Source organism: Poecilia formosa, unplaced genomic scaffold, assembly GCF_000485575.1.
Source record: "Poecilia formosa unplaced genomic scaffold, Poecilia_formosa-5.1.2 Scaffold487, whole genome shotgun sequence".
Classification (NCBI taxonomy): Eukaryota; Metazoa; Chordata; class Actinopteri; order Cyprinodontiformes; family Poeciliidae; genus Poecilia; species Poecilia formosa.
The window spans coordinates 8,083-23,438 of NW_006800426.1; the positions used below are offsets into that span (position 1 = coordinate 8,083).

Here is a 15,356-nt window from a genome sequence, read left to right on the forward strand (position 1 = left end):
GAATGCTTTTTTTTTTTTTTTTTTTAGTTTTTTTTTATGTAAAAAGAAGAAGAAACGATGTTTTCACAAAACGTACACGTTCTATTGAAAGAACTTCAAGTGAACACGTTTAAGTAAAACCGGATCTTGCTTTGTATATAGCAAAGATATATACAAAGCAAGATCCGGTTGAACTTAAACGTGTTCACTTGAAGTTCTTTCAATAGAACGTGTACGTTTTGTGAAAACATCGTTTCTTCTTCTTTTTACATAAAAAAAAAAATACTAAAAAAAAAAAAAGCATTACTGAATCTCTATCCTGAACTGATAGAGAGTTCAGGATAGAGAAGACAGAGGTTCAGCACCAAGGACAGCTCCAGCCCGGTTAGGAACCAGAGGCGACCCTAGTGCCGGAGTCTGGAGGTCAATAGCCACACCTAAAAAAAAAACAAAAAAAAACTGTCACCTCCCCAACCCACTTACATGGAGATTTTGAAGCATAAATTTACAAGAGTGAAGGACGAACCTATAGGTTGCTTTATTTGATCATCTTTCCAAAAAAAAAAAAAGTTTTTGTTTGAATATAATTAGCCTCCATTACATTTTGTAATTAGCTTCCATTACAAAATGCTTATAGCCAGGATTTAGACACGTTTTCACCATTTCTGTGTTCGCCAAACACTTCCGATGCCTTTTCCGATGTGTGGTGTAGAAATGACGTATTACACCATACCGATAGTGGGCATAATACGTGTGTGTCACACCATACTACACTATTCTACAAGCCAAGATTATTGGGAATTTTGGCATTCCCAAGATCTAAAAGTACAAACAATACTCAGAAATACAGTCCAAGAAGAGTAAGAAAGTGAGAAAAGTAGCTTGAACTTGAACAACAGGATTGCTACACTGAGTGTGTCCATGAAGAATGGTATGAGGGAACTCTCAACACCACACCATCACAACACATAGTTCCGATGTCAATGCCGCACTACACCTCTTGTCCTTTTGCACCACTGGAGGCATTTCTGAAAGCTCACAAGCTTTGCAGGATATTGGAAGTGTCTACTTGTGATTCATGAACGGCCAGAGGCAGCTAAGAAAAGGATCATCTTCGAAGATTTATGACGGAAATGTGTTTGAAAGAGGCTAGTGACAACGTGTTTGCTGTTACAGCCTCAACGATGCCAGGAAAGGCAGCAACGGCGCAGCTTCAAATTCCTGGTGGATGGGTGACCAGCTACCTAGCAAAACCCATACCACAACCACAGCAGATCACTGTAACATGCCAGTAGCTCACACTGGATCGCACTGAAATATGTCAAGACAGAATAGATCAATGGACTTTGGTTCTTTCGTTGTTCTGCTAGAAAATGGAAAAGATTTTATGTATCGCCTTCATCCCCAAAGTGCATTTAGACCCACTACTGAGATCCTGAAATGTCTTTATGGCTTGTGGTTTTGGTGTACTACCTCAACGTTATTAGTGACCCTTATCTGGCCAACTGAAATGTTCTATAGTTGCTCCTGTCTGGCATTCTGAATAATGCCAGACAGTATTACTTAAAACATTAATGGCAACAACACATTTTGATTCACTAGCAATAGTAGTAATTTATTGCTATCTGTGTTGGTACAAGACTTATGTCAAGGTGTTCCAGTAGACCTTAGCGGAGTTCTCAAAAACTTTGATGGTTTAGGACGGAAAGTAAGACTGTGTTACAATAAACATTTTGGCTAGGAGTCTTTAGTAAGTCCAATAAACTGGAGTTGGTTGAAGAAGAAATGCACCAAACTAAAGTATTGAACTCTCTTTCATCATTGTGTATTGCTGTGACCAAAGGGGTTCCACAGGTGGCGACCGCCATTGATGACTGGGATGGAATTTTACCAGAGACCATGTTACGTGAACTATATATAACTATATAAAATCACTGCAAGTCTTCATTTCGTCCTTCCTGGCATGTCAGCTGTAGTCATAAAAGCATTATTGCCACACCACCCCAAGTTGCCAAGATCCCCATCTGGTCAACCCTTTGAACACCTTGTGGAAGCAACCCCTGTTCTCCATCATCTGCAGAATCTAGTTGGAAACATCATACAAGCTGGTTTATTATGTTAGGGCGTGCTTCTTTTCGCAAATCCCAAAGTCAACACTTCTTGTTTGCTATTCGAAGACTGCCGGCTATCCCCCGGTTATTGTAAAACAAAGTCCTGCCACGCAGCGTCACTAGAGACAACAAGTGGACGTCATCTCACGCAGTCACTAAAACAGACGTGCAAAAGCAACCCCATTATTCCGCAGCGGTTTCTGAGGCCAGAAGTGTGTGGGTACAATATTAAGTCATAGTTTTACCACCATAAACAGCAACACCCTCCCAAAGGTCGCTGATACAGAGAGGAAATCCGTCGAGTTCCACCAAGTGCTTCAGGACTATTGATTTACCTTCACTTTCCACTCTCACAGGGGCTGGTACAGTCGCTCATTCCATCTCCCTCCCTCTCTCTGAGGGTCGTCGTCTCTGCTGCTCTCGCAGCTGCCGCCCACTCCTCTTCCACCACTTGATTATTTTCAGCTCAGCTCTGGTGTGTACGCGCGTGCTCATACAAACGCACGTGCTAGGCAGCTTGGTGCCTGGCTGGCTGGTTGGCTGGTTTGGGAAATACCTGGTCACGATCTACCAGCGAGGGGTTTTTGTTGCAGTGTCGTGGCTCCCCCTACCGTTCAGAAATTAACACTTCAGCTTAAAGGCGTCGTGAAGCGCCTGGCGCTGCCAACAACTGTGCAGCAGCAGAGAAAGAAAGAAAAATATGCGATATATTATTTAACTTAATAGCTATAGCACTTTATTGTAAAAACAAAAAAAAAAGAGGCGCATTTGAATATGATCAGAAAAACACAAATTATCGCCATATTTAAAAAGATTCTGGAAAACAGATCAATGCATTTATCTAGTTAATTTCTACTGCTTTGCAACAAACTGGGATGCTGATTTCTTAAAATTCTATAAGAAATTTTAGACTGCCTATCTTCGGCATTGTGAATTTTAAATACCAGATACCTCTACCCACCCCAGTAATAGAACGAGACAAAAATACATCACGGTCGCTTTAAATGACGAGTTCAGTCGGTTTAAAAATAGATCCGGACGCGTTGAGAGGAAAGCCCTAGTCCGGAGCGCCCTCTGGAGGGGATACTCTGCCAATGCACGAAACACCGAGAGAGGCCCGAAATATATTCGAGTAATTATTTAACTTCTTAACCATCATGTGGGCCAGAACAGGATATATTCTATCAAGTTATTACATAAAAAAAAGTAAGACTTCGTCATTCATCAAAAAGACAATTAACTACATAAAATCAATAACGGCAGCAGACTAACTTTCCCATATGAAACTCATCTTTCCAGCATAAAACCCATTGCCTCTCGGTTTTAGGCTGCCGAGAGAACGACTTGGCGCTCCCCTCCTCCCCGAAGCATCCGCCCACACAACCCCAACACACGTGTCTATGCATGAAGACCTGTTGCGCCCACAGAGCTTTCTATTTCGGCTCCACCTTTTGAAACTCCAGCTTCTTTCTTCCTTCATTCCTGCTGTTGCAAAGGATACCATCAATCTATGTATTTTTTTCAGCTAATAAATGTACACTAAAAATTAAAAAGTACAGCTATGTATAGACTTCCATCATATGTTTGTGAAAAATATAAAGGTCTTGAAAATCAAGTTGGAGAAAAAAAATAAAATAAAAATCACCTGATTCTGCTTTGAGTTGATGACATTACAAGAGGGCAAGAATTATGCTCATTAGTAAACATGACAAAACAAGAGACTGGACAGATGGGTTCTACATTTTAGAGCCAGAATTGAAAATTGATGAGCTCCAGAACATTATGGATGAGGCTGAAGCAAAATCTGACACTGATTTTCTTTTCTTTTTTTAATTAAATGGTCCAAATCCATTTATACTCCCAACTGCATTTCTTTCAATTAGTTTCCATCTATATTCACCACATCCAAACTGAGTTATTCTGTTGAATTGCCACAATGACATGATTAGCAAGTACAGCTAACTACCTGACCAGACCAGGGCTTTAAAATACTCTGAGACGTGCAGGCTTCTTTCACAATTAAATGGACCAATGATTGTAATTCCATTTAAGTTTATGATAAAAATCCAATGAAACAGCATCATTGATTTATACAAAGAAGCAGTCAGCCAATTGTAATTAAGCTCTTAAAAACAACAACCAAAAAAAAAAAACAGAAACATGGTTAAATAAAAAGTTAGAAATGGATAAATTCATTGACATGCTGCGAAACAAGATCATCTCTTCTCACCAGTATGTGACAAAAATATTTAGTTACAACTTGACAGTCTTTTGTTTGACAAAAATACACAAAATGTTTTAAAATTTCGGTGGGCGGGAGGGAGGGATGGAGAGAGGGAAAAGAAAAAATCCACACACACATCTAGATTTACTATTACCTTGGCCAAGAGAAATACAGCTACTACACGTTGTCATGGCAAGTAGAAAAGGTGGAGCCAGGACCTCAGATAGAAATAAGAGTAAAATAAAAAGGAAACTATAGTGTTAAAAAAAAATTAAAAACTCAAACGGGAAAAAAAAAAAAAAAAAAAAGAAGTATAGGTAGGTGACAAATTGTCCATTTTGGTGAGGGTGAGATCCTGATGTGATGCAGTTCCAGGAGCAAAGTGTTGTGCGTCTCAGTAGATCCGGCCTCGGCTCCTGCTGCCTCTCGCCCAGAAGCCTCGTCCTCGTCCGCCCCGGTAGCCGCCGCGCTGTTCTGCATCGACACGGCGCCAAAAAGAGCTCAGTAAGAACACAGCAGACTCACAGAGGAGGGTGAACGTTAGGCTGTAGAGTGTGCAGACGTGTTCTCCAGGGAGCAAAACTTTAAATCAGGACTAAATGTAACGCTAGTCCTTAGAAAATGCCTGAAATAAATATGGAGTGAATGACTGTGGACTGGAACGTTGTGGTCGATTGTGGTGAACTCCCAGCTGAACGTCTTACGGTTGTCTTCTTGCCAGGCTTTTGTAAGATTTGGTGAGACAAACTGAACCGACTTTTTATGGCCTTTTCTGACCAACGGTGGCTGCATTTGCCTTACAAATGTGCGCAAAACTTTTGGAATTGGTGATATTTTGAGCCAGATTGGAAATGACCCGAGTTTCTCAAAGTACTCTTCAAAGAGTGAACAAATGCAGTGAAAACGTGAATAGTTGTGGAAAACAGTGAAAAGAAATGTGTGCCACCAGACGCTCCTCACCGTAGGTGAAATTGCCAATAGAGGCGCTGTACTTGCCGCTGGGCGGGTTGTAAATCTGTCTGGCGTCCCGTCGTGGCAGAGGCGTGATCTGTTTTTTTGTGCTAGCGCCAGATCCCATTTCCTCGCCTGACGGACGTTTAGGCCTGCGAACACAAAGAAAACACAAAAAAGAAGCTGCAACGGACATCGTTCAAGCGTAACGTGAATGTCTTCTGGCTTTGAGATGACTGGCTCACGCTGCTGCCTCTGGCTTCTGGACAGGTTTCCAGGATAAGGTCACTGTGCTCTTGTACGACGGAGGGTTGTGGAAAAGATCCTGAAAAGAAAACAAAGACTTTCCTTCAACTCGGTCGAGGAAATGAAGGTAGTTTACCTTCAGACTGCTGAGTTACTCGTCGTTTTTAAAGTTTGGAGAGAATCTGAATGAATTAATTCCCAGTTTGTATGATAACTAGTTTCTTTCTTTAACAGTAAACCCACAGCATTTAGTTGTTTTTTTTTTTCCAGGGTTACTGTGGACTTCACCAACTCAAGTTCAAGACTTTTTAAGACATTTTAAAAATAATTATGAATGGAATTTAAGCCCTATATTTTCACATAAAAGTACGAAATTTGTCCAGCCAACTGGCGAAAAATTTGAACTTTCTCAAGATAAATGCAAAACATCTAGCTAGCTAGGGCATGCTAACAGCTAGTTAGCGGTAGCCTAAACTGCCTCGAGTCAGAATGTATTGAAGGTGTCTGAATGCAACTCAGAAACACATGATAGAAAAAAAAAATGCATGACAGAAAAACCCATGAGGAAAAAAATATATATATGATATATTAAATTATTACATAGGACAAAACACAATTTAAGACCTGCAACAAAGTATCTAAGGCCAACTTACTCTTTATTAAAGACATTTGAAGGCCTTAATTTTAGATGCATAAATTTAAGACTTTTTAAGGATGCAGACATCCTGATATTAAAACACATCATTGAGTCTGGCTTTGATGACCCAATTATCCCTTTAGCTACGATCCACAGCAGCATGCCATTATTTATCCTTTGTCCAACTTTGTGTAAGTTTTGCACCATTTCATTTCTTTCCTTTTTTTCCTTCCATATCAATGATGTCAGAGCAAACACCTGCTGTTCCTAAATTTGGCCTAGGAAGATTTTTATCCCAAAAATTAAACATGTAAAGAAGAAAAAAAAAAAAAAAAAAAATTCACCTTAGCTCAACTGAGCATGGCTCTATTTTAATTCGCATCCTTGATATACTAATGATTTTAGCTGCAATTGTAGAAGCATCTTTACATGAAACCGAGTATCATGTTTGACCAGTAACTTCAAACATTAGAAAAATGTTGGAAATAAATAAATAAATCCCATAAAAAAATGTAATCTCTCAATAGGAATTTGCATTAAGCAGTGATTCTGTCCGCTCCGTTTCTCAAGCCCTTACCTTGATGAGAACGTTGATGTTGTTTGTGATCTTGAGAGCCACCACTTTGATTTTGTTCTGGTGGAATTAAAAGTAACGTTTTAGTCACGAGGATATTTTACAGCCGACTCGCTCATGCCGTTTTCTAAATGTAGATTTGAAAAATGAGACGGTAACCTCTTCTGTCTTCAGAGCATCTCCCGTCTTCCCCTGCAGCGCCATCCGCAACTGCCTGATGTAAACCTGCAGACCTCTGGCAAAATACTGTAGCCTGTTGCAAACAAACAACAAAACAAAGGCAAATCCAAATGAAGACTCTGTTTAGGCAGAACGACTAATCTAACCTTCTGTGCACGACGGACATCTGCAGGAGTTTTCCCGCAGGATCCAGTGTCACAGCCTCACCTGATCTTGAAGTCTTTGAGGCGCTCGGCATCAACTTTGTCCACTAGAAAGTCTGGCAGCTTCTTGCCCAGCTGGTGGAAGCTGAAGAGGAGACACTCCACGTAGCTGAACTGCAGCTTGGGCTCCTCGCTGGCAGAGTTTTCGCCGTTCTCAACCTCGTCAGGCGGCAGAGGCATGAACTCCTGACGAACACAAGCAATCAGCGAAAAGGTGCTTCAGGGAACTGTGCTGAATGGTTTATATAACTTTTTTTTTAAGTAACTCTCATTACTGAGGATTTATATTGATTTATTTTTTCTTTTGCGCTGATTGGCCAATGACCAAAAAAACAAACAAAAAAAAAGATCACCGAAATGTGATCAAAAAAATGATACCATTTTCAAAACATTTTTTAAGTTAACAACCAACTGACTGTGGAGTTTTCTCCTCAACTTTTTCTGTCACTATTTTGTGAACTAGCGTGAGGGTCACCAGGCAGCTGGCGTAAAAAAAAACTATCAATGCCACATCAGTTTGAAAGGCTTATAAACAAACATGAAAACGAAGGACGTTATGTCGACAACTTTGGTATGTTTTAGTTTTATAAACAGCATATTTCCTGTTAGTTGTAGTTTTTCCTCATTAATTACAGTTTTTAGTTATTTCTTTTAATGTTCTCAATTTCTCTTTTTACGTCATTAGTTTTAGTCAACTATAATAATCTTGCTAATTAGGTGAGGGATTTTTTTTGTTCCCCTTCAGACAAAATCTGAGAAATGAATAATCTGAGCGTCACATATGTTTCTAACCTCTCATAATATAAACAGCAGTATAATAACTCTCACCACCAGCTTGGTAAACAACGTGTTGAGGTTGGCCTCCAGCTTCTCCATGTCTCCGCAGAACGGACTCATCTCAGCCAGCAGCTTCAGCACCTGCCGACACACACACACATACACACACACACACATCTTTACCCTCGCTAAAATATGCATCGTTAATGAGAACCGGCGCTGCATGGCGCAGGCTTAATGACCCGTTAACACCAAGCAGTTGGCCGCCGCCTCCGACAGGTGGCTGCCACGCTGACTTTGTTTACCGCCACAAACAAACGCTCAGCAAATGTCAACGTCCTCGCAGCAGAGTTCACATTGAAACGCTGAGTCAGCCTGAAGCCGCCCGGGTCAGGAAGCTGAGTTTTTCTTTTTTTTTTTTTTAGGGATCTGGGGAGGTTGTGGAAACACGCACTACAGGTTATTCTGAGCAGAGCCGACCACTCCAGATCAGCTCCGGCTGATGGAGTTTCACGTTTTTCGCTCACTGTGCTTGAATATGCGCCTGTGTTGGTTGTATTTTAGCTCCCAAAGCCGACACTGTGCAGAATATTACAGACTGAAGCTGTTCGCTTTCAGTTACTGGATGATTTCAGGTCATGTTCCTGCAATAAACCTGCTAAACCGGGAACTCACCGTTTGAACCATTTATTTTCATGTAGGACTGGAACGATCATTCAGATGAATTGATTATTGAAATAATCGTCAACTAATTTAGCAATTTTATTGCTGGTTAACTGGAGAATACAGACTGAAAAAAAAAGAAAGAAAAATATTTGATGAAAGAACATCATCTGCAGAACCTTAATGAGGCCAAAACTCTATGAGAAATATATGAATTTAACAACTAAGACAAAAAAAAAGAAATAATAAAAAATACCTTCTTTGTCTGTAAATGTGTTCAACCCAGATTTTCTCAAAAGGCTGTTTTGGCGTCACCTGATTCAAATTCGGCTAAAAACTAAATCTCCTATTAATCACGTTTTGCTATACAATTATTAATCACTCAACGATGCAGTATTGTATATTTTTTAACCACATAGTGCCATTGATAGCACAGTCCAGTAACTGTTAACTACAGATTTTATTTGAAAAAAAAAAAAAATGCTACATAACAACTTTATAATGCTTTATTTGAAGTATGACTTAAAATAATTTTGATTAATTTAACAACTTGAAATTGGGCCTCTGTCTCTTTAAGAAGCTCCTGCTCTTTCTGAAGCTCTGCCTTCAGGAAGTCGTCACAACATGGCTCCTCTATTAACCCTTTAACAACGTTTCTACTGGTGCTTCACTGGCTCACTGTTAGTGGAAGTTTAAACATCAACTTATTTTAATAGTTTGCAAAACTTGAAGAAAAACATTCGCCTCCTTTTGCAACAGCAGTTACATTCATGCGAGACTCTGTGTGTTTCCTACTGGAGTTTAGGAAGGATTTACACTCCTCCATTTTCAAGGTCACAAAGGTCTTTGCCTTGAAACTTACCTTTTCAATTTTCTGTTTTTATTTTATACCTCTCCTATGCTTAAGGTTCTTTTAATAAGAGCTAGAGATGATTATTCATCGTGTGAGTTGTATTTTGTAGTACTTTAGTAAAGGTTGTCATGACATGAGGATGTCATCCCAGCCCGGGCCCAGAAATAAGTGATCAGGGGTTAAAACCAGAAGAGGAACCCACCTCCAGCTGGATGTCCAGTTCTGCTACGGGACTCGTCAGAGTGCTGAGGTTAGGCAGCACATGTTCGCAGAAATAAGTCACAAATCGGGTGGAATGGACATTTTTCTGAAAAATAAAGATGACCGTGACATATTTACACTTACATTTAAATGAACTCACTTCAGGGTTTGTACATTTTCCCCCACAGTAAAATTCAAGCACTCTTCAAGCATTTTCAAGGTAAGTTTTCAAACTTTTCCAGCACTACACTTTAAAAAATTGTTCTCGTCAAGTTTTCTGGAATTTAGCAAATAGAAATTATTTTAGTAATTATAACTGACCTAAAACAAGAAAAGTTTAGTCTGATTTAACTTCAGACCGAGGAAAAAGAAAGGTTGTCTTTTTATTAGGTGAATAAAAATATCTGGTTTCAACTGTAAATAATGTTTTCTAAATTTAGGCTTTTAGTCAAATGTTAGATTGAACTTTATTATCGAATTGTGCATTCACAATATCAAGCACTTTCAGTTACTTTACACAGAAATCAAGCACTTTCCAAACCTTGAAAGCACCTAAATGAAATCCAACATAAAGTGTCAGCTACACATTCAGACATTAGGTGGCGCTACTTACAGAGAACAAGGGGAGAGCCTGGCGGGTGCACTGCAGCAGCCGGTCCACGGCGTCGGGGTCTGCTGGATTGAGGGCCTGCTCCAGGTCGGCCTGCTCCACCACCAGCTCCACCAGCTGCTGCCGCCCGTTTACCGACTGCAGCACGCGCAGCGCGGACACCACACGCATCAGGAGCACAAACTCCTCCCCTGTGACGTCCTCCAGCACCTGAGAGGACAGCGGGGAGGTGAGCGCTTCCTCATCAGATAGTGTCGTCGAGTCAAGCACCTTTTCTAAATAGATCAAACTTAAAGGGGTGGTACTATGTGTGTTTCCAGGCACGATGTGCCATTTTAGAGCACAATCAAGTAACTACGTTAACTTCAGTTATAAAAATGCAATGACTTAAAAAGAGATTGGATTAAATAATTTATCGCCTTGAAATTTTCTGTCTCTAAAAACTCCTGCTCTTTCTGAAGCTCCGCCTCCAGGAAGTCATCACAACATGGCTCCTCTATCAACCCTTTAATGTTTTTACCAGAGTTTCACTGTCAAATAGCTCATATAAAAAGCTCAGCAGTTGCCAGGTGTTTGCTAAATGCTGCTGGCTAGTCTGAAGGAGTCGCCAGAGAGAGATGCTCTATGTTGAGGAGCCTCGTCTGGAAGGCGGGGCTAGGTCCAATCAGGCATGTTTTTTTTTTAAGCTGAGTGGTTGCCATGGAGATTTAAAGGATTTCGCAAACAGGCATGAAAGAATCAAAACAACACTCCAAGTATGTTTATGATAAATGAATAACATAACATGATGCAAAGCTCAAAAAGTTGATTTTACATGATACCGCCTCTTTAAATAACGCATCACCAGTGTCAGTTTCATTATTCTCTTTAGTGTTTACTTAGGGATCAATGACACTCTTAATAAAAAAAACATACCAGCAGAGTTGTTTAGTAACCAGTTACATTTACTTCAGCAACTGTTTAGAAAAAAAATTACTTTTAGAATTATTAGGAGAACTACGCTGTACTTTTTATTTTTACTTGATTAATTTTTCAAATTGAAAGGAACTGATTTGGAAAAAATGCTTTTTCTGCCTTATTTTGTTAGTTTGTAATTATGTCATTTATATTAATCATTTTCATTTTGACCTTTAAAACTCAAATTTCCACATAGCTTGTTATTTTGGCCTGTCTGATAATGTTATTATTAAATATTAAATGACCGATGTTCTTGTACGGCTTCTTTTTACTTTTACTAGAGTAAAAGCATGTTCAAGTATTGCTACTCTTACTTGAGTATAATTTTTGATTACTCTATCCTCCTCTAGATGCCAGTCTATTGTGTCATATGTTGAGCTTTCTCCGTTAGCGTTAGCCAAAAATAAAAAGAGCGACCGAAGCTAACCGGTTTCCCTCTGAACACAAACCTTCTTGGTCTCAGTGAAGACGTACTCCTCCACCTCCTTCGTCATGACGTCCTCGGGTAAGGTCTTCAGCTTGGTGGCCAGGAACTTGATGGCTCTTTCTCGCACGATGTCATCGCCCTGCAGGATCTGTGAAAACAGACCGCCGAGGGTACCTGGACCACCGGAGACAAAAAAAAAAATTAAAATTAAAAAGAAAACAGAATGCTTTAAGAGATTCTTATAAACAAAACCAAACGCCTTCCCACCAGATTCTATGATCCACAACATGCAAACACACAAACAAACCCTTACCTTTAGCATCCATTTTGAAGATTGACATCAGCGCCGCGTTCACTTGGTTGAACTCTGCATTATCATCTAGAATGATAGCAGATATGATTATTAGGACTACTTATTAGCCCTAATAAAAAAAATAATAAACCTGATCCACATAACTCATTACCTGTCTGAAGGAGCTGGGTCAGAATGTCAGCCACTCTGAAAATGTTTTCTCCAGTCGCGAACCGGGGCAGCTCCTTAATGGCTTGTCGTCGAATCTGGATAAAGATGGGTGGAGCTTATTTTCAAATCATGGCATCACACCTGAAAAAAACAGCTAAGGACTTTCTGTCAAAATAGCTAATTAAATTAGACAAAGTGCCGTGGCAACGGCTAACACTAGGACCTAATAATGAACCGGCTGCACAAAGGTTTGAAAGCATTTTAGAGAACTTATATTTCATAGTACTTCTAATGAGAATCACATCTAAATAACTAAATACATTTTAAAGACAACATTACTACAAGGTCATATTTAATAAAGGCTTGTTTAGCAGATTAAAAGCACCTTTTGAAGAAAAACAAAACCCAGATGTAGGAATGGCTGTGTTTCTTTTTTGTACTCACAGACACATCTTCATCCTCACAGAGATCAAGCTGAGCGTTTATGGCTGCATCAGCCAACTCTGGAAAGCTGCTGAAGAACTTGGGGATAAACTGAGCAGCCAGTCGCTTCTCTTTGGGACCTCCCCTCACGCCGTCCAGGATCGCTTGGTATGCATCTTTGTGCTGCAGAACAAAATGCACAAGTTAATGCGGCTGGTGAAACAAAAACAAAAAAACGACAATGTACATGATACACCATGGCTGCAGTTTGTGGTTCAAAAACAGCTTTTCAATAACCTATTGTATGTTGCAGCTTTGATTATTCTTAATGGATAAAAATGATAGATACATGCACCAAAAAATAAAAAAATATATGTTGTAAATATTTCTTTTCTATTCTGGTTGACAATGCAGAATTTTATTGATAAATAAGACTAATAAATGAGCACATGGGACATATAGAATAAAAAAAAAAGAAAAAGGGAAATAATTCTTAGTTTAATTTAAAGATTTAGGAGAATGTTTTTCGTTGAAGAAATAATGCAACCGGAACTTCAAACTGTTCTGTTGCAGAGTAATATTTGTTGCTGTATTTAAATGGTAACTTTTAAATACAGCAAAATGTTACCATTTAACATTTTGCTGTATTTTTTTTTAGAAAAATTTGACGTGGCTTTTTTTTTCTCTCTCTCAATAAATTTACTTTTATTTGGAAATTAAGCACTATTCTAACCACAACAACAACAAAACATTCAGACAACATAAGGATTTTGGGTCAAAACCTCTAGCAAGTTTGAATATAACGCTTTAGCACCACAATACCTTAAAGATCTGTTATTGCTGTACCAACCGTCTAGACCCCTCAGATCTTCTGGTTCTGGTCTGCTTTGCATACCCAGAACCAAAACCAAACGAGGAGAAGCAGCATTCAGTTTCTATGCACCACGGATTTGGAACAAACTTCCAGAAAACTGTAAAACAGCTGAAACACTGGGTGCCTTTAAATCTCAACTTAAAACCCACCTGTTTAGAGTTGCTTATGGTTAAATTAGGATTAGAGTGTGGGTTTTGATGTCTTCAATGTATTTGATGTTTTTTTTTATGTTTTTATCTTTTCTTTTTATCTTTTTATTTCTCTTTCTCACTGTTTGCGTCACATGCTGTTTTTATTTTAATTATGTAAAGCACTTTGAAATGCCTTGATGTTGAAATGTGCTATGCAAATGAAATTTGATTTGATAAAATGAAGGACACAGTTACTGTTATTTTAATCTACATACTCCATCTTATTTACGAATTATTTCAATGCTCTTTCAGAAGAAAAGTTATTTTCCCCCCCACCGATATAAGCGAGATAAAAATATTTCCATAAGGCTCCACAAACTAACAGGACAAAAGTTTGCATCCCCAATCCAAATGAATCAAACGTGACTCCGGTAAAACTATTTATTGAAATTAAGTCTCGCAAATTCAAGATCTTTAGGTCTGAATGAAAATACGGTGGTAAAACGCTTGGGAAATATTCATGGTGATGAATTTCGAGAGTTCTTTGCCCAGTTTACGGCGAGAGTCATTCACATTAGCCTGGTCACTATTATAGCTAGCTACAGCTAACAGAGTGCGCACACCGTGTCAATAAATCAACTAAATCCAAGCAAAGCGCCCGCGCTGTGGACAATGAAATGAAACTCAAAACACAGCCGTGTTCAAAACTGAGCGGGCTGTCTCTTCCTCACCTGGCTGAGGTTTTCTTTAGCATCAGCAAGGATCCCGTAGTTCCGATAAAGCTCCTCGATTGTGACCGCCATCAGCGTGTGTCCCAGTCCCTACCGTTCTCAGAGAAGACCGCTGATGAAACCACGGGAGAGAAAAAGAAACGATAATACCTCGCGGGGTGGTTGTAGCTCAGTTTTGGAGGACCTACGCAACCACGAACGCCGCAATGTCAGATACTATCGTGGAAGCAACAGAAGTGCGAGGATGAAATTTCGAGAAAATCGTGAATGAACTCCCCCCCTCAGAACGTCCGTTTTCCCGCAATGTTCTCTCTGGCTTAATGGCTGCTACAATGCTACGGAAGATGAGGCGGTGCGCACGCGCCACTCTTGCGCGAACAGACGAGTTGAGAGCACGTGATACACAGGAACGGAAACTATGTCATCGCGTCCGCCATTTTATGAGTGGCAAATTCGCCTTGTATATTGGTCAATTTTAAACTCGGATAATTCGGGAAATACAACCAAAAGCACAAACACAACGCAGAATATATATATATATATATATATATATATATATATATATATATATATATATATATATATATATTTATTTTGTTTAAGTTATAAAACAAAATTAATTGGTTTTGTCCCAAAAGACTGGTGTGACTGTGAAACCAGTGTTTCAGATGCAAAATGTTTTAGTAATAATGATGTCAACCCTGTTTGATATGATTAGTGGGAAACTAAGAAGTTTCCAATCACTGACTGTGTTATTTTAATTCTTATTTGAGTCAATATTTAAATATTTGCAGGACCTTGAAGTAGTTTAGCATGTAAAGAGTGTTGGGAATATGGAGCCTTGGCCTAAAATGCCACAGGCAGCAGATATAAGAGGTAAAAACCACATAAAAACATGCAAAAGCAAAATAAATTCACTCCATATAGACTTCTGTTTTTGATTTTTTTGCCACACATTTCAGATCATTAAACATGCATAATATCAGAGGAAGAGAACATGAGTAGAATCAAAAATCAATTGTCAAATGGTTTTATTGACTAGAGAGGTAACACCCTCCACACCAAATTTTGTGAAAAAGTACTGTTTAATTCTACATAAAGTGTGATTTTTCCACAATTTTCAAAAGACAAGTTTCATTTC

At 39.2% G+C, this 15,356-nt stretch overlaps 1 protein-coding gene and 1 long non-coding RNA gene across 3 annotated transcripts in view; both read right to left on the reverse strand.

Moving 5' to 3' along the window:
• LOC103156554 (uncharacterized) overlaps positions 1-2,744 on the reverse strand; it is a 7,550-nt gene extending 4,806 nt beyond the window's left edge. Inside the window, exon 1 of the long non-coding RNA XR_001659726.1 lies at positions 2,426-2,744. This is a non-coding gene — a long non-coding RNA (uncharacterized LOC103156554). The remainder of the gene's footprint in view (positions 1-2,425) is intronic.
• Positions 2,745-4,125: 1,381 nt separating this feature from the next.
• On the reverse strand, positions 4,126-14,568 carry api5 (apoptosis inhibitor 5). Of its 2 annotated transcripts, none has more exons than XM_007578650.2 (14): positions 14,216-14,568; positions 12,501-12,662; positions 12,058-12,151; positions 11,907-11,972; positions 11,616-11,767; positions 10,213-10,419; positions 9,601-9,705; positions 7,934-8,023; positions 7,110-7,291; positions 6,882-6,975; positions 6,726-6,782; positions 5,511-5,590; positions 5,311-5,417; positions 4,126-4,788 (listed from the first exon to the last, which is right to left on the reverse strand). In XM_007578650.2, exons 1-14 carry the CDS (start codon positions 14,285-14,287, stop codon positions 4,709-4,711), a joined length of 1,548 nt encoding a protein of 515 aa, XP_007578712.1. In that variant the 5' UTR covers positions 14,288-14,568; the 3' UTR covers positions 4,126-4,708. The 2 variants fall into 2 exon arrangements, with proteins under 2 accessions (XP_007578712.1, XP_007578711.1); XM_007578649.2 differs by having other exon boundaries at positions 5,275-5,417; positions 14,216-14,567.
• Positions 14,569-15,356: the final 788 nt, after the last annotated feature.